This window comes from Cavia porcellus, unplaced genomic scaffold, assembly GCF_034190915.1.
Source record: "Cavia porcellus strain 051 isolate PalLab524CR breed Dunkin Hartley unplaced genomic scaffold, mCavPor4.1 scaffold_25, whole genome shotgun sequence".
In the NCBI taxonomy this organism is placed as follows: Eukaryota; Metazoa; Chordata; class Mammalia; order Rodentia; family Caviidae; genus Cavia; species Cavia porcellus.
The window spans coordinates 48,047,701-48,070,752 of record NW_026947508.1 but is presented as its reverse complement, the minus strand read 5'-3'; the positions used below and the strand labels follow the sequence as shown (position 1 = coordinate 48,070,752).

The window sequence follows — 23,052 nt, the reverse complement described above, 5'->3', positions numbered from 1 at the left end:
TACCAGTCAAGTTTAGGGTATTTTCATCACCTCAGAATGGAATTCCATTTCCTCTCCTAGTACCTTTCTACGTCCTTCAGTCCTAAGAAGTCACAAATCTCTCCATCTCTGTGAATTTGCCTATTCTGGAAATGTTGTTAAGATATGATCTGTTTTGCCTGCTTTCTTTAACTTAGCAAAATGTTTTCAAGGTTCACCTATGCTGTAGCATGAATCAGTACTTCATGTCTTTCCTGGCTGAAGAGTATTCCATAGTATGAACATACCACGTTCTGTCAGTCTGCTCGTCAGTTGATGATAGACCTAGGCTATTTCCATTTTTTAGCTGTTTGGAATAATAGTGCTACAAATACGTAGGCACAGTTTTCCTGTGAGAAGTATATACCTTATTGTTGCAAACTGTACCTCAGATTTAAGAAAAGATATGGATATGAAAATTGTATTGTTACTTTACAGTATTATTTCAGAATATTTTAATGAATAGAAGAACAAAAATATCTCAGAACGGCACATTATCTCACAACACATTATGACAAAAACATGCTGCTTCAGAGGAGAAAAAAGCTCTGTGTCAATAAAAACGACTAACTAAATGCCACACTTAGCTCCTGATGAAACACAGATCTCCTCTGCAGTAAATAAGGATCTGGCTGAAGCAGAACTGAGAGTACAGTCACACACACCCCGAGACTTTTTAAGGCTTCAGTCACCATGCCACAGAAATATTTATTATTTGACTTTTCTATGTTCCACTAGCAACAAGAATAAATGCCGAACTGTCTTGATTCTTTTTTCTTTTAAACTTAAGAAACCAAGTTAGTCTACTTACCAAAGAGAAAATGTTTTAAAATAACATTTGTGTAGCACTGGGCACAACATTTACACAGAGATGAGATGATGCTGTGTGGCTGTCAGAATAGAAAGAAAAATATTTTCTATATAAATTAAACAGTGTTCTTTTCCTGAAATAGTTATGAATTATTTTCCATGCTATGATATAAGCAAGAGTACTACTGCTGGTCAAAAAATAAAACAACAAAAAAAATAAAACCAAAAGCTAGTTAAACGATCCATAAGGACTTCCTTTTGTAGAAATGACAGAAAAGAATACCAGGAATTATTATGTTCCTTCTGTCTTTGGGGAACTCTATAAATACTTACATACATACATTTCTCTGTTGAATCCACAGCATAGCCTTAGGTAAGAAGGACTACATTTTATTCTCATCTTATACATAAGGAAACTAGTACTAGTAAACTAAGCTTTATACAGAAAAGATCTGAAGAATTTAGGATCAAATCTAAAACTTCTTTCACACAGAACACATACCTAAATTCAGGTAAATCCCCCTTACAGTCCTTTCCATTCATAACCTCCTTTCCTAACAGTGTACTGGCACTATTACTGCCATTTTCTCTTCTCTAATTCGTCCTGAATCCCATGGATTTCCATGAAAAACGTAACTGCTGCAGGACTCACAATGACTTTGTAATCCAAAGGACTCCTTTACTCTGTAACATTTCTGGCCTCTTACTTTTTAAATGCTCTTCTCCATGGGCTGAGCCTTTCTTCTCATTAAGTGGCTCTTTTTTCCGCCTACATCTTTATTTTTTATGGCCACTAAAACTTACGTGTTTATTCTTGATCTTTGTGCTGGATTTCAACTCTATAATTTCTGTTTGGTTCTTTTCTGTAATTTCTATCTCTGTACTAGTATTCCCTACTTTGGTAAAACATTTACATATTTTCCTTCAGTTCTTTATATATACTTCCTCTTTGTTCATTAACTATGCAAGCAATAGCTGAAGTCTTCATCTAGTAATCCAATATCGTGGCTTTCTCAGGAAGGAAAGGATAGTTGCTATTGACTGCTTTTCCCCCTTGTATACAGGCCACTGTTTCTTTGCAAATCTCATAGTATTTTTTATTGCAAATTGGACGTTTATAGAAATGTATTATGGCTATTCTACAAATTAATCAGACTATCTCCCCTTTCCATAGTTTGTTCCTGTTACTGTTTATTTAGTGACTTTTTCAAACTAATTCTGTAAAGTTTCTGTTCTTTGTCACATATGGACACAAATGACTGCTGTATTGTTTGCCACATATTACTACATATGTCTATCTTGGAATTTTCTTCTTGGTTAACTTAGTAAGCAGTTACTGACTAGGTAGAGATTTCCTCAAACACCTGGAACTAAAAGTCTGGTGTTTGCTGAGGTTCTATGCCCATGTGTGTGTTCAGATCAAACCCACCATGCAGGTTACCAGCTCCGCCCCACTTCTGCCTGTGCAGAGCCCAAGGTTAGTCAGAGGTGAGGCCTTTCTTGGCATGCCTAGAGCCCTGGCCATGTGCACAGCATTACATATGTACTTGGCCTTCTAGATTCCCCAGAATGCGTGAAATCTCTTCAAAGCCCCTGTGGACATCTCATTCCCCAGCTTTTCCTTTTAAGCCCTTTGGTTAGTTTATTATCATCCCTAAACGACACCACAGTTAAATAGCTGTTGTTGACTGGGAGAAACACTCTTTGTGTTGAATTTTCAGTCAGATTAATAAAGATAAATTTTTCAAGTAGAGTGTACCTGGAAACAGGCACGGAGATAAATAATGACAGTTCTCTGAAGATGAGGCTTTGAAAAACCTGCAAGTCGATTTGGACCCTTTCTGAGCCATCGAGGCCACCATGATTAGGTGTTTGGGTCCCCATGAAGCCATGAAATTAAGACAAGCTAAACACCACAAAACCCGCTACTTTTACAGATTTGGGGCTCTTTTGTTGTTGTTTTAAATAAATACAGATTGTGGTAATAAATCATTGGATAATTTCCAAAGTTATGAAAACAGTTGATCTTGGTAATTGCTGCCAGAGTTGACACTTTATAAAGAAGAGGATTTTCCGATATTGTTATTTTGCCACTTCTATTTGTAACACTCTCATCTCCTTCATTTTAAAATTTCTTTCAAAATATTAGATTGTTTAAAATAAGCAATTTTACACTGTAAGATTTATAATTTATGGAAGCAAATGTATGACAACAATAACACAAAGAATAGAAGGGGTGAACAAAAATATATAGTCCTGCACTATCTGTCAGATGGTGTAATAATATTTGAAGGGATACTAGTAAGTGAACGATGCATACTGCATCCCGTTTGAGCACCGTTCAAATTTTTTAAAGTAGTAATTTAAAAAAGGAGAGGCTAGGAGTAGTGGTGCACGCCTATAATCCCAGCCTATAATCGGGACACTGAGGTAGAGGATTGCTGTGGGCTCAAGGTCAGTCTTGGATACACAGTGAGTTCAATGCCTGCCTGCACTACACAGCCAAGAACTTGTCTCAAAAAATTATAGGAGGAAGAAAGAGAAAGAAAGCAAAGAAGGGAGGAAGGGAGAGAGGGAGGAACGATTAAGGAGAAAATACTAAAAAGTATCCGGTTAAATTTTTAAATGGCTTAAAGAAAGTGAAAGAAAAAAATCAAGGAGATGGAAGCAAAAATTAAAACAAATGGTAAGATGGAACATCATATTGCAAATTTGTATCAATTAATCAAGATTATTGAGGTGCACCATAGTTAAAAATTTTTAAAAATCAAAGTGGATCAAAGAACTAAATTATAAAATAGAAACAATCTTCTGGAAGATAAAACAGGTACAACTTTTTTTTTTAAGGTTTTTGAGTCACAGCAAGGACTCTTGCTATGTAATTCAGGCTGACATTGGAGTCACTACAGCTCAGGCTGGACTTGAACTCTGTTTCAAAATGGTGGCGGTACAGAAAATCTGTTCCTCCAAATCGAATTCAGAGTGCCCAGTAATCCAGTCATTCAGCCCCTGTAGCCAAGAGAGAGGAAAGTCTAGTTACTGCTCCAGCTGGCAGCAGAACTTGGCATCATCCATGTGGTGCTGGTTTTAGGTGCACACAGAATGCAAGAGTTACAGAGTTAAGAAGGCTCTCACCTTGATTTCAGAAAACAGCACGCCTGTGAGAGGGCAGTGTTCAAAGTTGTGAGGGTGAAGCCAAATGTGCAATAGAGACCCCAGAAGTTTGGAAAACCCAGTAATGTGGATCGTCTAAGTAAAACTGCAAGGAGAGAGCAAAGCAGGCCTAAGAGAGAAGCCACGGGAGTTACACCCACCAGAAGTACAGTAGGGAGAACCACGCAAGCCCTCTGGAGCTCACAATTTGCCACTGATTGCCTCAGATACTTCACATGGAACTACAGGACTGAATGGTTGCTCTGCTGGATTCTGGACTTACTTCGCTCCCAGTCCTTTGGATTTCCTTGTAACTTTTGGAATAAAAATGTTTATCTTGTGCCACTGAATACTGGAAGTGTTTAACTTTTCATTTCTATAGGGGCTCATGCTAAGAAACTCTTAGCTTGCCTTACATCTTGGAGGAGACTTGGGACTTGGAACTTTTCAACAATGATGAAACTGTTAGGACTGTGGCAACTCTTAAAAATAGACTAACTGCCTTTTACATAAAAAAATGTACATGAGTCTTTGGGGGTCCAAGGACGAAATGTTATGGTTCCAATATAATATAATGTTGATCGACATAATACTGGTTCTTAAGGACTGTTAAGCCTATGTTATACATTCAAGTTGTGAAATGGTAAGAATAAGCATGTCTTGGGGCTGGCAATTTAGGTCATGGTGCTTTAATAAGCGCCTACCTGGCAAACGCAAGGTCATGAGTTCAATCCCTGGTACCAAAAAGAAAAAAAAAGGTCACCAAGAATAAGCATGTCTTTGTATCTAGAAACTAGTTTAAAGAAATATATCTGGTTGTCAAGATGAAAAGGGGTGGACTGTTATGTTTGAGACACTGTGTCCACATAAGAAGTCTAGAAGCTTAAATAAGTACCTCAGCAGTTCTACATCCTAGGGTGTAGAGAACATGACCTTAGGGCTCTAGGATGTTGTTCTTTGTACCAACTTGAGAAGTATAAAAATTTATCCAAGTGACTTAGCCAGGGGCCACTCTGTAAACATCCTGAGCCTGTGGAAGAGGAGGGTGTGGAGATGGTGTGAGTGCGACACCCACCCAGTGGGTAGCCGGCATATTATTAATATAAAGGAGAAAAGAAGCTTGTCCTCCCATTCCTCTTTGCTCTTGTTACTTTTGCAGTTTTCTGCTACGTTGGACTATTACCTCTCACAATGCCACTCTGCCTTGGACCTAGCTGATTCCCAACTGAAACCCCTACAAACTGTGAGCTAAATAAACCATTTCGTCCTTAATTTTGGGTACCAGTTGTTTTGTCTCAACAATGAGAAATAACCAACACAAACTCCTAATGATACTCCTGCCTCAGCCCCCCAAATGCTGGGATTACAAGTGTGTGACACCATGTCCAGCTCCAAATAGATACAACTCTTGGAGACACAGGCACAGGCAAGAACTTTCTGAACAGAACCCTAACTGAACAAGAGATTAACACCCAGAATCAAAATGGGATTATATCAAATTAAAAGCTTCTGCGCAGCAAAGAAACTAATAGAGAGAAGAGACAACCTACAAAATGGGAAAACAATTTTGCCATCTGTTCTTCAGACAGAAGATCAATATCTAAAATATATAAAGAACTCAAAAACTAGACCCCCAAAATAAAAGACCTAACCAAAAAGTTAAATTCACTCTTTGCATTGACAAATGCATACCCAAATTTATAGCCACGTAATGCATAATAGCTAATCCTTGGAAGCAGCCTATGCACCTATCAACAGAAGAATGGACAGATAAAATGTGATATTTACATACAACAGAGTAGTACTCGGTCATAAACAAGGATAAACTTGAGTAATTTGTAGGAAAACAGATGCACCTGGAGACTTAACACTAAGTGAAATAAATCAGACACACGAGCTTAAATATTGCATGATTTGTCTTATCTAAGAAACCCAAAATATAAGAGCAAAATAAAATGGAACAGAGAGAGAGAGAGAGAGAGAGAGAGAGAGAGAGAGAGAGAGAGAGCGCGCGCAAGATGGAGGGATGGAGGGAGGAAAGGGTAGGGAAAATACAGCCAGGAGAGAAAGGAAGAAAAGGGGGCCTAAAAAAATTAAGATGTGTTATGTACATGTACCAATTTTTCTTTCTTTTTTTTTTTATTTAAAGAAAAGGAAACGAAAAAAAATACATGGAGATAAAAAAAAAAGGGTAGAAATAATACTAAATTACAGACAAACAAAAGGTAAGAAATTGCCAGTTGATAATTTACAAATTGTCATCTTCGAAATGGCTGTTCAGGTTATAGAATTAAAGTATTTAGAATGACATTCAAAAAAGTGACCCTACAAACCATTCTGCTCTATGGCCGAACAAAAGCTCCATAATATGATTATCAGTCCCACCTATTTGTTTTACATCTCTAAGAGGATAAGGTTAACCATATCAAAACAGAACAGAACATTAAAAAATAAATAAATAAAAAACAATTTAAAGAAATACAGATTTCAAAGCAAGCCCACTGGAGATCTACCTTATCTAACTGTCTCTAGCTTCTTACAAATAGTTGTCCCTAACTTCACCCACTTTCTATACTTATTGCATATTATAGAACTAATCAAATCATTACAGGATGATGGAGTCTTTTTAGGTCCTCAAGTTCCAAATTAGGGAAGACAATACCAACTACCATCGCATCTCTCATTCTCTTTGTGATAGCCGTCCCCATCTCTGCATATGCTGAAGTTGAGCTGAAGAAACCAGTCCAGAGTCATTTTAATCAGCAAGCAATAGATTGCTAGAATTTATATTATAATGCTACAAAATAAGCCTCGAGTTTTTCAGGTCTCTTCCTCAGAGTATTTGTTCCTATCCTCTCTGTATTATAGGGAAAACCAAGTCATAACAAGACAGCGAAACAATTTCCTAGATAAACATGCAATGGATAAGACTTATAAAACTATAATATAAATGATCTTCTGTAGCTACTATGTTTTCTCTTGTTATTTTCAATAGATTTGTCGACAACACTGGCTTATTATAGTTAAACATACTATCACCTATTTTTATAAAAACTTATCTTTGACTGCATTGTAGTATTTGAGAGCTGTTACTGATTCATACCAGTATGGATATCCTTTACATCTTGTCATGCTCAGAGTAGTTTCCTCTACTTTTAGGGTTGATTCTAACACGCATACCGATTTCAAATAGGATCAGTCAAGGCCAACCAATAGTCTTATGATTCAGATACAATTAAGATCAGTCATAGTAAGACAATGTAAGTAATACAGGATTTCAGCCTAAGTCAATAGGAAAGTAAGGATAGTTACCATGGTATAACCTGCTATTTTTGGTTCTAGAGGTCTGTGTCCTCAAATCTGATATGAGTGGACAGACCAGAACAAATTTAATTCAATCTAAATATGGCACTAGGACTACTGTGTCTTTTAAATCGTTATACACCATTAGCAATGACCTCTGCTTTTTTTTTTTTTTAAATATAGTTTCAGAGCTGTCTCTACTAAAGACTAGCTTACCGTCTCTGCCTCATGTCTGCTACTCCACTTTTCTGCTATAATTTGTCCATCTTATTCCCTCATTCCATGGTCTGCCCAGTTCACTGAGGCCTCTCTGCCACTGTAGCTGTAATCCTGATATCTCTTCCTCTCTTTCTCTGTAATGTCCTTCAGCGCTCTCTGTAGGGTTGGATTGGTGGCCATGAACTCCCACAGTTCCTCCTTGTCTTGAAAGTATCTTATTTCTTCATTAATTTTTAGAGAGAGTTTTGACGGATATATGAACTTAGGTTGCATATTTTTTTCCTTCAGGACTTGGAATATTTCTCCCCACTCCCTTCTTGACTTAAGAGTTTGTGTTGATAAGTCTGCTGTTATTTTGATAGATTTCCCGTTATAGGTAACCTGCATCTTTTCTCTGGCTGCTTTTAATATTCTGTTTTTTTGGTGGATTTCTGGGATCTCGATTATTATATGCCTAGGCGTAGATCTGTTTTGGTTGTAGGTAGCTGGCGTTCTGTATGCTTCTTTTATCTGGATATCATTTCTTTTTGCTATACGTGGGAAATTTTGCTTTAATATCTCTGTGAATATTTTTTGTATTTCATTTTTGGATGTTCCTGCTTCCTCACTCACATTCTTTATTCTTAGGTTATGTATCTTTTTATCATCCAGTTTTAGAATTGCTTCTTTCTGGTTCCTTGTTATTTTTAAGAGGCTTTTTCTTTCACGTTCATAAGCCCTAAATCTCTCTTCAAGTTTCAGAAGGTTGTCTTTAGTTTCTGTCAAGGCATTTTGCCAATATTCAATGGAGTTTTTAGTTTCCTGATATTCTCTTTGGATCTGTTTCATGTATTCTAAGTTATGCTTAAATTCTTCTTCAGATGCTTCTCTTTCTTTTCTGATTTCCTCAGTTCTTCCATCTGTGTTCTCTTGGGCGGGGCTTGTCATTTCTTTAATTAATCTCTTTATATCTTGCCTCACTTGGATCAGGAGTACATCTTTAAATTCCTCTATGAGATCATGTAAGTACTTTTTAATTTCAGCTGATGCTGTGTCGAGTAGAGGGTGGTTACTGTGTTTGTTTTCTTCAGTGTTTAGTTCTCTTGGGTTTAATTTCTCCTGTTGAACAGCTGGAGATTTTTTTTTATTTTTATCTCTTGTCATGTTTCTGGTTTCTTTCAGACTGTCCTGGAGTTCTCTGGCCCTCTCCGAATTGCTTAGGGCCTTTCAGAAGCGTGCTGGCTTGAGTTTTTGCTGTCCTCCCCAATTTGCTGTTATCTGGGGTAGGCTGGGATGTAGGAGCGGTACAGTCTAGCCTCTAGCCTCTGTGTCAGTTAGTTCATAAATTAGGCTGTACTTTCTGGTTGTCACTGAGTTGTGACTATTTTGTATCTGCTTATTGGGCCCCAAGCAGAGGCTTGGTTTAGCCCCAGTAGCTCCTGCCAGTTCTCTTTGAATCAGAAGCAGCTGAGTAATGGCACAGGATTCTGCCCAGGTCCCAGCCGTTCTCTTCCAAACCTCTCTGTGATAGGAGCACCAGAAAAGCAGATCTGCCCAAAACCAAGATGGCTCCCACTAAGTTCTCTGTGTGGAGCTGAAGCCAGCAAGTAATCAGGCTCTGCCAGGACTCAAGATGTCTTCCACCAGCCCTCCCTACAGGGGGACCTGGTGATGTCACCAAGCTGCGGTTTCTGCCACCAGGCTAATATGCCTGCACCAGACTCTGTGTTATTGATTTCCCCGTGGTGGCGGGCCAGCTGTTCTCTGGCCAAACCCAGCAGCCGTGGGGTTTTCTGTACTCACCAGAGTCCGGTGCAAGTCCTCGTTCCGGGACCACCGCACATCAAGCTGTTCACTTTTCCCCCACTCGCGGCTCAGCGCTGACCGGTCAGATTTCTGTGCACCGTTTAGATTTGAAACGCCGGATTTGTACATCCGCTCTGGTGCAGCGGTGCAGAACTGGCTGCTACTTGGAGTCTCGATCTGGGTCTCAGTTTCCCGCAGTCCCCAAAAGCAACTCAGCTTTTCGTGCTGGGTCCACGAGTCTGTTTGTTGATTTAAGGGCGCGGGATTTGCAGCCTCCGGTCTCAGCACGACTTTAAATCCTCCAGCTGTACTGTCTTGGTTAATAAGAAACGCTATCGATTTGTCTGGTCCTCTCCATGCTGTCTTTTTTTTTTAGCTTTGAGTTTGAATTCTCTGGAGAGACTCTTCGCTCGATCCCCTAGCTCGCCGCCATTTTCAGACCCGTTTGAGGAATCTTGTCCCACCATGTACCAATTTTTCACGATAAATGTAATTATTACATACTGAAAATATGTAGTGATTTTTTAAAAGCACCAGGTAATAAATTTGGACAATACAAACTTACATTCAAAGCAAAGACTAAACCATACTTACAGCAAAAATGACAAAAGCCTATGACATATGTGAATAGTGTTACCTGTAGCTCCCAGTGGGTGTCCCTTGGAAAGTAATCCACCACTAGGATTTATGACCCACTTTCCTCCATAGGTATTATCTCCTCTATCAATCAGGGCTCCACTCTGTCCTGCCGAATGAAAAGTAACATTCATAAGCATTAAAAATAATATTGCAACAAATCACTTGTTTTTAATTTATCCATAGTCAAGAACTTCTAGCTTTTTTCATACAGATGGAATCTAAAAATGCTCTACCCCAGTCCATTCATTCATATGCACCCATTCATCTGTCTATCCTCTTTCTCAGTTCCCTAAAAATAAACATATTGCTGAATTTAGATTCTCAATTTAAATTTGCATCATTTAATCAAGATTATTGAGGTGCACTATAGTTAAGTCAGGGTCTCATTAAATTGCTGAAACTGAGCTCCAATTTGTAATCCTGCTGCCTAAGCTATCCGAAGGGCTAGGATTTCAGCCATGCATCATTATCCCAGCTTAAGGTAAACATTTTTTAACAGCTTAACAACAATTTGGCAAAGCATTTATGAAAGGTAAATAATAAATGTTGACCAATAAAGGTTAATCTTTTCAGATACATGCTGCATTTAAAAAGCTATTTGTATGGGCTGGGGATTTAGCTCAGCAGCACAAGAGCCTGCCTGGTATGCACAGGGTCATAAGTTTGATCTCCAGTACTCTGCCCCCCAAAAAACGCCATCAAAAAGCTATTTGTTCCTACAAGCTTTCTACCTTCCAAAATTGCTCCAAATATATCAAGATTCAAGAGCCAAAAGGAAGGACCTGAGATAGACACAATAATTATAAGAGCTTTAAAATTCATAATTTTCCCAAATGTATTTATTTATCTCTATGGTCAACTGTACTGCTACAGAGTATCCAAGTATTGTTAATTAACAGGAAAAATCAAGAAAAAAAGGTCACCTGCATAAAATTAAGGGAAATGGCCAAAAATGCCATTGAACTACAAAAGTAAGAGAAAAACATTATTGTGGTAGTCATTGATTTCCTATTATCTTGTTTTAAAGCCCCGTATTGCTTTCATTGTTTTGACTGGTTTTATTCTGTTTTGTTTTATTTGATTGTATTATGTCTGATGGTATATAGGACGCTACTCTGAAGATTACAAGAGGTATTATGGTAACCATTATTGATTTTCTTTTGACATTCTATTTTATACCACAAGCCTTATTTTGTTTTGTTTGACTCTATTCTGTTTTATTTCATTTAGTTTTATTCTCTTCAAAATAAAACAAAAAGGGGGGCTGGGGATTTAGCTCAGCGGCATAAGCACCTGCCTTGTAAGCAGGCAGTCGTGAGTTCGATCCCTGGTACCGATTAAAAACAAAAAAGACCAAAAAAAATAAAAAAATAAAACATAAAGAAGTGAAAGTAAAGGGTTGGAGTTATAGCTCAGTGGCACAGTGCCTGCTTAGTAAATGCAAGGTCCTGAGTTCGACTGTTGATATAAAATAAATAAATAAATATTTCAGATGTCCCAAATCATTTTTTTCCATTTTCTTTTTGACACAATTAGAAATATTCATTTTCCTTTCTAACACAAATTAGAAATACTCATCCCTATAACCCTTCTACTCTAGAAGGCTGAGGCAGAAGGCTCATACATTTGAACCCAGCTTGGGCAACTTAATGACTTGGTAAGATCCTCACTCAAAACAAAAAAATGAAAAAAGGACTGAGGATGCAGCTCAGTGCAAAAGACGAGTTCAATCCATAAAATACAAAAACCAAACAAACAAAACAGCAAAGAAAAGAAATACTTGCGATTCTATATATAGGGTTATCTCCTTTTTAAAATTTAAAAGTCCATTGTAAGTGTTCCTGATTTGCATAATATAAATCATTTTTATACTTTGTTACCTTGGTGCTCATATTAAACTACAAAACTACACGTTCTAAGAAGTCCACTAAAACTGGTTACATGCACTTGGCTCACTGGCAGAACCAATGTGGAGGGAAAGAAAATTCATGAATACTTTTGTTTAGTGGTAAAAGTGATGCTTGCTCAGTGAAATTTCATCAATTAATCTACCTGCCTCACAGATATTACCTTCTGGACAGAGTCCTAGGGCTTCATAAGTAAGGAGTTCATTTGCAGAAAAGCAGTCATGAAGTTCTATTACGTGAATATCATTTGGTCCCAGGCCGGACTTCTCATAGCATCTTCTGGCAGCTTCTTTAGTCATATCATAACCAACCTAAATGCAAAACCATACACAAACACAGGGTACCAAAAGTGGCTTGTCCGAAAAATATTATGAGGTGAATTATTTGCAAAAACTTAACAGATTAGAATATCACACATTGGAATCTCATTTGACTCTGTATTACACAGAAAGTCTAAATAAAATAATAGCCAGGCAAGAAATGCAAATATTAAATTGTGTAGTATAAAGTACAGACATTTAAGTAAGGTATAATTAGCTTTATACAAAAAGAGTAAAGAATACTTTTATCAAATCACAATGGGTAATTGTAGTAAATTGAAGGTATCAGTTAAAACATTATAATTAAGATACTAAAAATATGAAAGAATTTCTATATAAAATACACAATCTTCTTTCAGAAAATCATATCGGATTAAAACCGTTTTTACAAGGTCCTCTTTTGTCTTGTGTAATAAAAGAACATGTAAACTTGCCCTCTTTGCTCTTGTATAATAAAAGAATATGTAAAGTTACTTTTTCTTCAAGAAATAAAACTGGAATAACAGAGAATGTACAATAATCAGAAAACTTGAGGGTAAGGTGCACCTCTGCCAAAACCTAACTTTGTGATCTTAGGCAAGATGTAAGGTAATTTTCAAATGCACAACACTGTTGTAAAATCATCTTGTAAACTATAATATATGATATAATTTACCTGTGGGGGAGCAAAGACTCTTCAAATATTCAACTAAGCCTAAATCTCAACACTCTTTTTACTTTCTCCATTTTGTACACAATCTATAATCAGGATTTGAAAGTTACTATAATTATTAACACATTAATTATATTAAATTAATTAATGTGAAAGTTACATACATACATATGTTATGCTTTGGTCACTGTCACCCTGTGTTCCACACAATCTTTCCTCTGCTCTGGGCCCCCTGTCCCATTCCCTTTCTTTCTTGAAAGTCATCTTTCTGCTTTCAGGTCATCTTTTTTCTTTCCCCCAACAAAGGAGAAAGTGATATTTGATTTTCTTTGTCTAGCTGAATTCACTTAATGTGATATTCTTTAGTTCTATCCATTTTCTTTTCTTTTTTTTTTTTTTTTTTGTCTTTTTCCTTTTTATCGGTACTGGGGATCGAACTCACGACTGCCTGCTCGCAAGGCAGGCGCTTATGCCGCTGAGCTAAATCCCCAGCCCCCAGTTCTATCCATTTTCAAGGGCCATGCTTTCGTTCTTCTTTATGGCTGAATAATGCTTCATGGTATGACATACATGAAACATCTTAGCCATTATGAATAGTGCTGCAAAGAACAAGGGATGCAAGTATATTAGCTCTTTCTATGCTGATTTAACTTCCTCTGAATAAGTACCAGGAGTGGATAGATGAATCACATGATAGGATTTCTACTGAAAGTTTTTTGAGGAATCTCCATCTGGTGTATACAGTGGCTATACTAATTTACACGCCTACAAGAGTGCACAAGGCTTCCTTCTCAGCAGCCTCACCCGTATTAATATCCACTCTGCTGAGGTAGACTCAATGCATTGTTCTGATGGCTAACAATATAAAGCATGTTTCTCATATATTTACTGGTCACTGTACTTAATCTTTTTTATTTTATTAGCACATTTGCATTCATAAAGCTACAGTCATCTTGTACAGTCATAAAGCTACAGATAATCTTGTATCATATTATATACATGTATATAATATGGTTTGTTTTTTATAAAATTACCTTCTCTTTCCTCTCCCTCCCCCTTCAGGTTCCCTAGTCTCTTTTTCCAAACTTGTTGATACTATTTGTCTTAGCTCATGTCACAGCATATAGCATTTACATTAACTGCAGTTACTAGGTTCCCGGACCAGGACACCTTTATTCCTCTCTCTTCCACTTCCTCACCCTGCCCCTTTGTTCTCTTGGATCACTTCCCTACCACAAGACAGATCTCTTTCTATCCATCACTTTGTTTGTATGTTGCCTCACTCAAGTGAGAAACATCATATGGTATTTAAGCTTAAGTGTCTGGTTTATTTCACTCAATATTACATTTTCTTTTCTTTTTTTTTTTTTTTTTTTTTTTTTTTTTTTTTTTGGTCTTTTTCCTTTTTATCGGTACCGGTAAGCTCAATGCACTTATGCCGCTGAGCTCAATCCCCAGCCCCCAATATTACATTTTCTAGGTGCATCCATTGTCCTACAAATGTCCCAAATGTGTCATTCTTTATAGCAGAGTAGTATTCCATTATATATAAATGCCACATTCTCTTTCCCCAGTCGTTTGTTAATGAGTATGCAGGTTGCTTGCAGGATTTAGCTATTACAAATCATGCTACTATAAACATTGTTACACATATATTATTGTAGTATGATGTCTTAAGCACTTTGAGAAAGATGTCTAACAAGGGACATGTGGGTCATATGTAATTTCTAGTACTGATTTTCATATTGGCTGTAACAGTTTGCATTCCCACCAAGAATGAACAAAGCTTCCTTTTTTACCACAGCCAGTACTGTGCTCTTATTTGATTTCCTAATGACTGCCATTCTTTCTAGAGTGAAATGGAATGTTAGGGATGTTTGAATTTTCATTTCTCTAATGGCCAAAGATGTTGAACATTTCTCATGTATTTGCTGACCATTTGTATTTCTTCCTCTGTAAAGTGTCCTTTATTTCTCTTTAATCTCAGATAGTTTAGTTTTTTAATTCTTTATATAGACTAGATCTGAGTCCTCTGTCTGTGGAGTAGTCCAGCAAAAGTTTTTCCCATTCTGTAGGTTGTATATTCTCTCTAATGGTAAAATTTTTTTGCTGTATAGCAACCTTTTATCTGATATAATCCCATTTGTTGATTCTTGCTATTATTTCTGGTGCAACTGAGGTACTGTTTAGAAAATCCTTTCCTGCCAAGGTTGCAGCTCAGTGGCCTAAAAGCCTCCCTGGCAAGTGTGAGGTTGTGAGTTCGATCCCAAGTACAAAAAAAGAAGAAAATCCTTTCCTATACTTATGTTTCCAAGTACTTAAACTTCCAGAAGTTTTAATGTTTAGATCGTTAATCCATTAGTACACGGTAAAGGGTAAGCGCCCACTTTTATTCTTCTACAAACAGATAACCAGTTTTCCAAAAGCCATTTGTTGAATAGGCTATTTTTCCTCCAACATACACTTTTGGCCGCTTTGTCAAAGACTAAATAGTTGAGTATCTTTGGGGAGGTTTCTGTATCCTCAGTTCTGTTACATTTATCCACGTGTCTGCTTTTGTCCCAGTACCATTCCATTTTTAACACTACTGCTTTGTATAGCTTGAAAGCAGGTATTGCAATGTCTGCTGCTTTGTTCTTATTGCCCAAACTTTTACTATTTTGGGTCTCTTCTGGTTCCATATGAATTTTAAGTTTGTTTGCTCTAAAAACAAGGTAAAAGTATGCTGTTGGTATTGTCATTGGGACTGCACTGAACCTGTTTTATTTTTTTTTTCTTTTTTGAGACAGGGTCTTTCTACGCAGTTCAGGCCAGCCTGGACTCATTATTTAGCCCAGAATGGCCTGAACTTACAGCAGTTCTCCTGCCTCAGCCTCCCAAGTGCTGTCACTTGGCATGGGGGTACCACCATGCCCAGTTTTGTATAAGTTTTGGAACTATAGCCACTTTGGCAATATTGGTTCTGCCCATCCAGGAGCAAGAGACATTTTTCCATGCACACTGATGTACTCTTCAGTCTCCTCCTTCAGAGTACTATAGTTTTCTCTGTAGAGGTCTTTCACTTCCTTGGTTAGGTTAATGTCTAGATATTTCATTTTTCTTGAACCTACTGTTATAGTAGGTTCCTCACAGTGTTAAGTGTACACAAATGCCATTGATTTCAAAGTGCTCATCTTGTATCATACTTTGCTGAATTTGGTTAATTCTTAGCATTTTCTGGTGTAGTTCTTTGGGTCTTCTATGTCTAATATCATGTCATCTGCAAATAATAATTTGAGTTCTTCCTTTCCTGTATGTATCACTTTTACTTTTTCTTCTTGCTTCACTGCTTTGACAAATGTTGCAAGTACTATGTTGAATAGTAGAGGTACTAGTGGAATCTTGGTCTTGTTCTTAATTTTAGGAGGAATGGTTTTAGCTTTTCCCTATATAATATAATGCTGGTTATTGGTTTGTCATAGTTTTTACCACATGCATATATACCTATATTCTATACCTATTTTCTCCAGGATTTTTATCATGAAGTGATGTTTTTTATTTTGATCCAGTTTAATGTATTACATTTAATGACTTATGTATGTTGAACCATCCTTGCATCTCTGGGATGAAACCTACTTAATCATGATGAATTACCTTTTTGATAATGTGTCACATTCTATTTGCTAATATCTTGGAGAGGATTTTTGCATGTATTTTCATTAAAAAGATTGGCTTATAGTTTTCTGTTTTTCAGTTGGATGTTTATCTAGGTTTAGGAATCAGGGTGATGCTGGCTTGTATAACTGCATTAGGGAGCAGTCCATCTCATTCATTTTCTTTGAAGAACTTGAGTATTTGTAGAATTTAGCAGTAAATCCATCACGTCCTGGGCATTTCTTGGTTGGTAGATTATTTATTACTGTGTCAACTCCACAACTTATTATTGGGTTTTTATGCATATTTATGCCTTCTTTAGTTTGGACAGTTTGTATTTGTCTAGTGTCTAGGAATCTGTGCATTTCTACAAAACTTGATAATTTGTTAGAAAATAATTTTCTAAGAAGTCACTATCTCTGGATTTTGACAGTGTCTGTTGTGATCTCATCTTTTTCATTTCTAATTGCATTGATGTCTTTTCTCTCCCAGTGAGTCTTGCTAAAAGCTTATCTATTTTAAGTTATTCTTTCAAAGACCAGCTCTTTGATCTACTGATTTTTAATAGCCTTTTTTAGTTCCAATTTCACTGATTTCCTCTCTCATAAATTTCACTCCTTAATTTTGGTGTAGAGCTGGTTACTTGTTGTTTCTCAAGTATATTAGTATTTCATGTAAGATTATTTATTTGAGCCTTTTCTCTTTTCCTAGTGTAAGTATTCGCTGCAATGAATTTTCCTCTTAGCAGGAAAATTGGATTGTTGGATTGTTTTTTTATTCATTTGCCCATTTGGTTGTATTTGTTCTTCTGCTGCTAATTTTTCTACTTCTTTATATATTCTGGATATTAATCCTTCGGCAAAGATAGTCTCCCATTTTGTATAGTGTCTCTTCACTTTTCTGATTATTTCCTTTGTTGTTGACAAGCTTTTTAATCTGATATAATGTGATTTGTCTATTGTTGCTTTTATTTCCAGAGCTACTAAAATCCTATATAGTATATCATTGCCTGGGAAATGTTTCCCCTGTTATTTTTCTAACACTTTCAATTTTTCAGGTCTTATTTTAAAGCCTTTGATCTATTTGGAGTTGTTTTGTACAGGGGGAGATACAGGGTTCTGTTTTAAATCTTCTACATGTGATTTATTTCACTTATGAGCATGGTCTTTAGTTGCATCCACTTACCTATAAAAGTCTCAAGCTTATCTTTCTTTATGGCTGAGCAGTATTCTGTTGTATAAAAATATCATATCTTTTTTTATCCATTCCTTTGTTGATGGTCATTTGGGCTGTTTGCAGAATTCAGTTATTACAAATTGTACTGCTATAAACATGGGTGCACATATATCACTGTGATATGATGTTTTTAATTCTTATGAGAAAATATCCAGAAGGGGAATAGCTAGGCCAAATGGAACATCTAATCCTGGTTTTTTTGAGGAATCTCCACATTGACTTACACAATAGCTGCACCAGTCTATATGGACACCAGTGGTAGAGAAGAGTTCCTTCTTCCCCACAACCCCTCCAGCATTTGTTATTGGTTGCTATCTTGTTGGTAGCCATTCTTTCTGGAGTGAGATGGAGTCTCAGAGTTGTTTTAATTTGCAGCTCTCTAATGACCAATGATGCTGAACATTTTTTCATGCATTCATTTGCCATTTCTATTTCTTCAGCTGAGAAGTACGCATTCATCTCACATGTCCATTTTTTCATTGGGTCTTTGAATTTGGGGGTGCTGGGTTTTTCCCATTCTTTATATGTTCCAGACAGAAGTCCTCTGCCTTAGGGACAATTAGCTAAAAGTCTTTCCATCTCTGTGGATTGTCCCTTCACTTTGTTGGTGATTTCTTTTGCAGTGTAAAAGCTTTTTAATAAGATGAGATCCCACTTGTTGATTCTTTGAAGTATATCTCATGTAGTGTGGGTTTTGTTCGTGAACTCTCTACCTCCGCCTATGTCTTCAAGATTTCTACCTACTTTGTTCTCCAGTAAATTTAGTGTTTGTTTTAATATTTAGATTTGTGATCCATTTTTAGTTTAGTGCATAGTGATAAGACACAGGTCTAGTTTTAGTCTGCAGCATGTGCAGAGCCCGTTTTTCCAGCACAGTTCATTTATTTTTTGTCTTTTTGAGATAAGGTCTTGCTATGCAGTTCAGGCCAATCTTGAGCTTACTGTCTAACCCAGGCTGGTCTTTAACTTACAAATGATCCTCCTGCCTCAGCCTCCAAGTGCTTAGATTACAGGGATGTGCCAGCATTACTGGCTTCCAACACCACTTGTGAAAAAGGTGATCTTTCCTGTGGTTAAGACATTTTGCACCTTTATCGAAGATAAGGTGGCTGAGTGTGTTTGTAGTTGTGTCTGCATCTTTCAGTCAGTTCCACCATTCCTCAACTCTGTTTTTTGCCAGTACCATACTGATTCTATCATAGGAGCTGCGGAGTATAACCTCTGCCTTGCCTTTATTGCCTAGAATTGTCTTTGCTACTCTAGGTCTCATCTGATTCCAGATGAATTTTAGGAATTTTTTCTCTAGTTCTGTGAGGTATGTTTATGGTATTTTGATTGAGATTGCATTAAACTGCATTATAACAATTTTGGGAGTATGGTTCTTCCAATTCATAAGCAAGATATCTTTCCATTTTCTGATATCCTCTTTGATCTCCTTTTTCAAAGTACTATTATTTTCAATATATAGATCTTTACTTCCTTTGTTAGATTGATTGCTAAATACTTTTTTATTTATTGTGAAAAGTGTTGTTTCCCTAATTTCTGTCAGTGTTATGGTTGATACACTGTATCAATTTGAGAAGTCTAGAAACTTAATTAACTCAGTGGCTCTCCATCCTGGGAGGTAAAGGATATGTCCTCACCATTCTAGGACATTGTTCATTATGTCAATTTGAGAAGGTCAGAAGTTTCAGTTATTGGCAGGGGGCCAGGGTCATAGGGTCCTTACTTTGTAACATCCTCAGCCTGTGCAAGACAAAAGCACAGAGATGATGTGAGTGTTACACCCACTAGAGGAATACAGCCTACTTATAATGTAAGGAGGAGAAGAAGCATGCTCCCTCCTTTTGCCCTTTTGCTCTAACCATTTTTGGTATCTGCCACAGCTGCCATGAATGGCTATCCTTTGGCCATGCCACCCTGCCTTGGAGCCAGCCAAGCATAAACTGAAACCTCCACTAAGTGTAAGCTAAATAAAATCTTTGTTTCTTTCATTTAGGGCATCACGTATTTTGTCTTAGCAATGAAAGAAAAGTAACCAAGAGTTTCTTGTTAGTGTACAGGAATGCTATTGATTTTTGAGTGTTAACTTTATATCCAGCTATGTAACTGAATCTGGCTCTTAAATCTAGAAGTCTTTTGGTGGAGTTCTGGTGGATTTCTATGTAGAGTATCATGTCATGTCATCTACAAATCATGGTAATTTACTTATCTTTATTTCTTATGTTAGTTTCCCTTCTTTAATTGCTATAGCTAGTGTTCCCAGGATTATACTAAATGGGAATGGTGATTATGTCTGCTCCTGATTTTAGAGTAAAAGTTTTCAGTTTTGTCAACTTAGTATGATGTTGGCTATTCGTTTGTCATAGACGGCTTTTATCAGATTGAGACAGACCATTACAATTTTCTGCAGGTTTTTTTATCGTGAGTGTTGGATTTTGTCAAATGCTTTCTATGCAATTACTGAGATAATCATGTGATTTGTGGCTGGCTCTGTTGATGTGGATATAGTGGATTACATTTATTGATTTTCATATGTAAAATCTTGTTGATGATTTGCTTCATTCTGTTTGCTAGTATCTTATTGAAGATTTTGTAACTATGTTCTTTTTTTTTTGTCTTTTTCCTTTTTATCGGTACCAGGGATCGAACTCACGACTGCCTGCTTACAAGGCAGGTGCTTATGCCGCTGAGCTAAATCCCCAGCCCTGTAACTATGTTCATTAGGGAGACTGGCCAGTAGTTCTCTTTTTTGGTTGGGCCTTTCTCTGATTTTGGTATCAGGGTAATACATGCCTCTAGGAATGAGTAGTGAGTATTGCTTCCCTTTGAATTTTATTAAAGAATTTATAGAATTCATCAGGATCTGGGCTTTTCTTTGTTGGTAAATTTTTAACTACATTTTCAATCTGATCAACTGATAATGGGTTATTCAGAGTTTTTTTTTTTTTTTTTTTTTTTTTTTTTTTTTGTCTTTTTGAGACAGTCTCGCTATACAGTTCAGGTTGGCCTTAGGCTCACTTTGTAGCCCAGGCTGGTCTCGAACTTGTCATAATCTGCCTGCCACAATTCCCAAGTGCTGGGATTACAGGAGTGCACTGCCACACTTGGCTTAAAAAATTTTTGGTTTTTGGTACCGGGGATTGAACTCACAACCTTGTGCTTGCCACACAGGCGCTTAGGCCACTGAGCTAAATCCCCGGCCCTTATTCATAATTCTTTTATCTTCTCAATTCAGTTTTGGTAATTCATACATACCTAGGCAATTGGCCCTTTCTTCTGAGTTTTCCATCTTATGAGACTAAAGATTTTCAAAGTAGGTATTGATGTTCTTCTGAACTTCCACAGGATCTGTAGTGATTTCACCCTTTTCATTCTTCACTGCATCAAGTTGAATCTTTTCTTCCCTTGTTTTGATAAGGTTGGCTATGGGTTTATCACTTTTATTCTTTCAAAAAATCAGCTCTTCAATTCATTAATTCTTTGTATTGTTTGGTCTCAATTGCATTAATTTCTGCTTTGATCTTTACAATTTCCTCCCTCCTATGGACTTTAGGCTTGACTTTTTCTAGAAGCCTGAAGAGTTGTTTATTGAGCTGTTCATTATGTTTTCCTAATGTGAGAATTCGCTCTATAAATTCCCCTCTTATGACTACTTTCATTGCTTCCCACAGGTTTTAGTAAATTGTATATGTATAAACACTTGGAAATTAAAGAACACCCTCTTGAAAAACCAATGAGTCACAGATGAAATTAAAGAAGATAGCAAATAATATGTTATTTAATTTTCAAGTGATTATACAGTTTTTGTGGTTTCTTTTGCCATTGATTTCTAATTTCAATGCACTATGATCAGATAATATACATGGGACAGTTTCAATTCTTTTGTATTTACTTAAGTATTTTCCATGTGCTAGTACATGGTCTATTTTAGAGAATCCTATGTGCAATTGAGAAAAATGTATATTCTGATGTTGAGTGAAACACTATAAATATCTATTAAGCCCATCTATTCATAGGTTTGATTCAGTTCTGATATTTCTTTGCCAATTTTTTGTCTGGTTCATTTATCTATTCATGATAGTATTAAAGTCCCCCATTACAACTATGGTATTGTTCATTTGATTTTTCATGTCTATTAACATTCTTATATAGTTGAGTGCTCCTGTGTTTGGTGCATACATATTTATGATTGGTATTGCCTCCTCTTGAAATTTTCCCGTAACAAGTATGTGCTGACCTTCTGTATCTCTTTTGATTATTCTTAATTTCAAGTTCACACAGTCTGCAAAAAGAATAGCTATGTTTGCTCTTTCTAGGTTCCTATTGCATGGAGTATTGTTTTCTACTCTTTGACTTTTAGTCTATGAATCTATTTTTGAGTTAAATGTGTTTCCTGTATACAGCATATTGTCGGATCTTGTTTCTTGATCCATTCTGCCAGTCTGTTTCTTTTGATTGGTGAATTGAGGCCATTTACATTGATGGCTAAAACTGTTATGTATTGGCTTACCATTGACATGTTATTTTCTTGTTGTTCGTTAACTACTTCTCCCCTCTGTTTAACTGCTTGTCCTGCTTGGTGGTTTCTTTGTTATTGTTCTTGAATTATGCTTATTTTTATCTCTGTCCATAATATATTTCAGTACCCTTTGAAGTTTCAGTCTGAAGGTCATGAATTTCTTCAGTTGTTCTTTGTCATGTAACTATCTCATTTCTCCATTAATTTTGAAAAAAAAAACATTTTGTAGGGTACATCAATCTGAGCTGGAGATTTTCTTTTAAGGCTTGAAGTACTTCACTCCATGCTCTGCTTGACTTGAGGGTTTGTGTTGAGAAGTCAGCTGTGATTCTGATGGGCATCCCTTTATAGGTGATATGCTTCTTTTCTCTAAGTGCTTTTAATATTGTGTTCTTCTGCTGAACTTCTGGGATCTTATTTTATGTCTGAGTGTAAATTTATTTTGGTTATGGCTAATTGGAGTTCTATATGCCTCATTTATCTGTTTATCAGATTCTTTTCCCATGCTTGAGAAATTTTCTGCTATTACTTCTGTCAAGTTTTTTTAAAATGTCATCTGTGCTGACCCCTGCTTTTTCACTGACACCAACTATTCTTGCAGTATTTTTCTTTGTGTCATTTGCAGCTATTGAATTGTTAATTCCTAGTCTTTGGAGATCTTTCTTTTCATGACCACTAGCCACAACTCTTTCTTCAAGGTCTGAAAGCCTGTCTCCAGTTTCATGCAAGTGTTTTTGCCAGTTTTTGATGGAATTCTTAATTTTCTGGATATCTGTTTAAACGTGTTTCACACATTCTATTTCTTTCCTATATTGATCACTCATGTTTTTCATCCTCTTCTTATAATTACGTATA

General features: G+C 36.6%; 1 protein-coding gene across 1 annotated transcript in view; it reads right to left on the bottom strand.

Annotated features, from left to right (window-relative positions):
- Scp2 (sterol carrier protein 2) overlaps positions 1-23,052 on the bottom strand; it is a 179,510-nt gene that overhangs the window by 43,080 nt on the left and 113,378 nt on the right. The window contains exons 10-11 of the mRNA XM_003460957.5: positions 11,998-12,145; positions 9,926-10,033 (exon numbers count right to left, since the gene is read on the bottom strand). Coding sequence (XP_003461005.1) covers positions 9,926-10,033; positions 11,998-12,145 — 256 coding nt within the window. The remainder of the gene's footprint in view (positions 1-9,925; positions 10,034-11,997; positions 12,146-23,052) is intronic.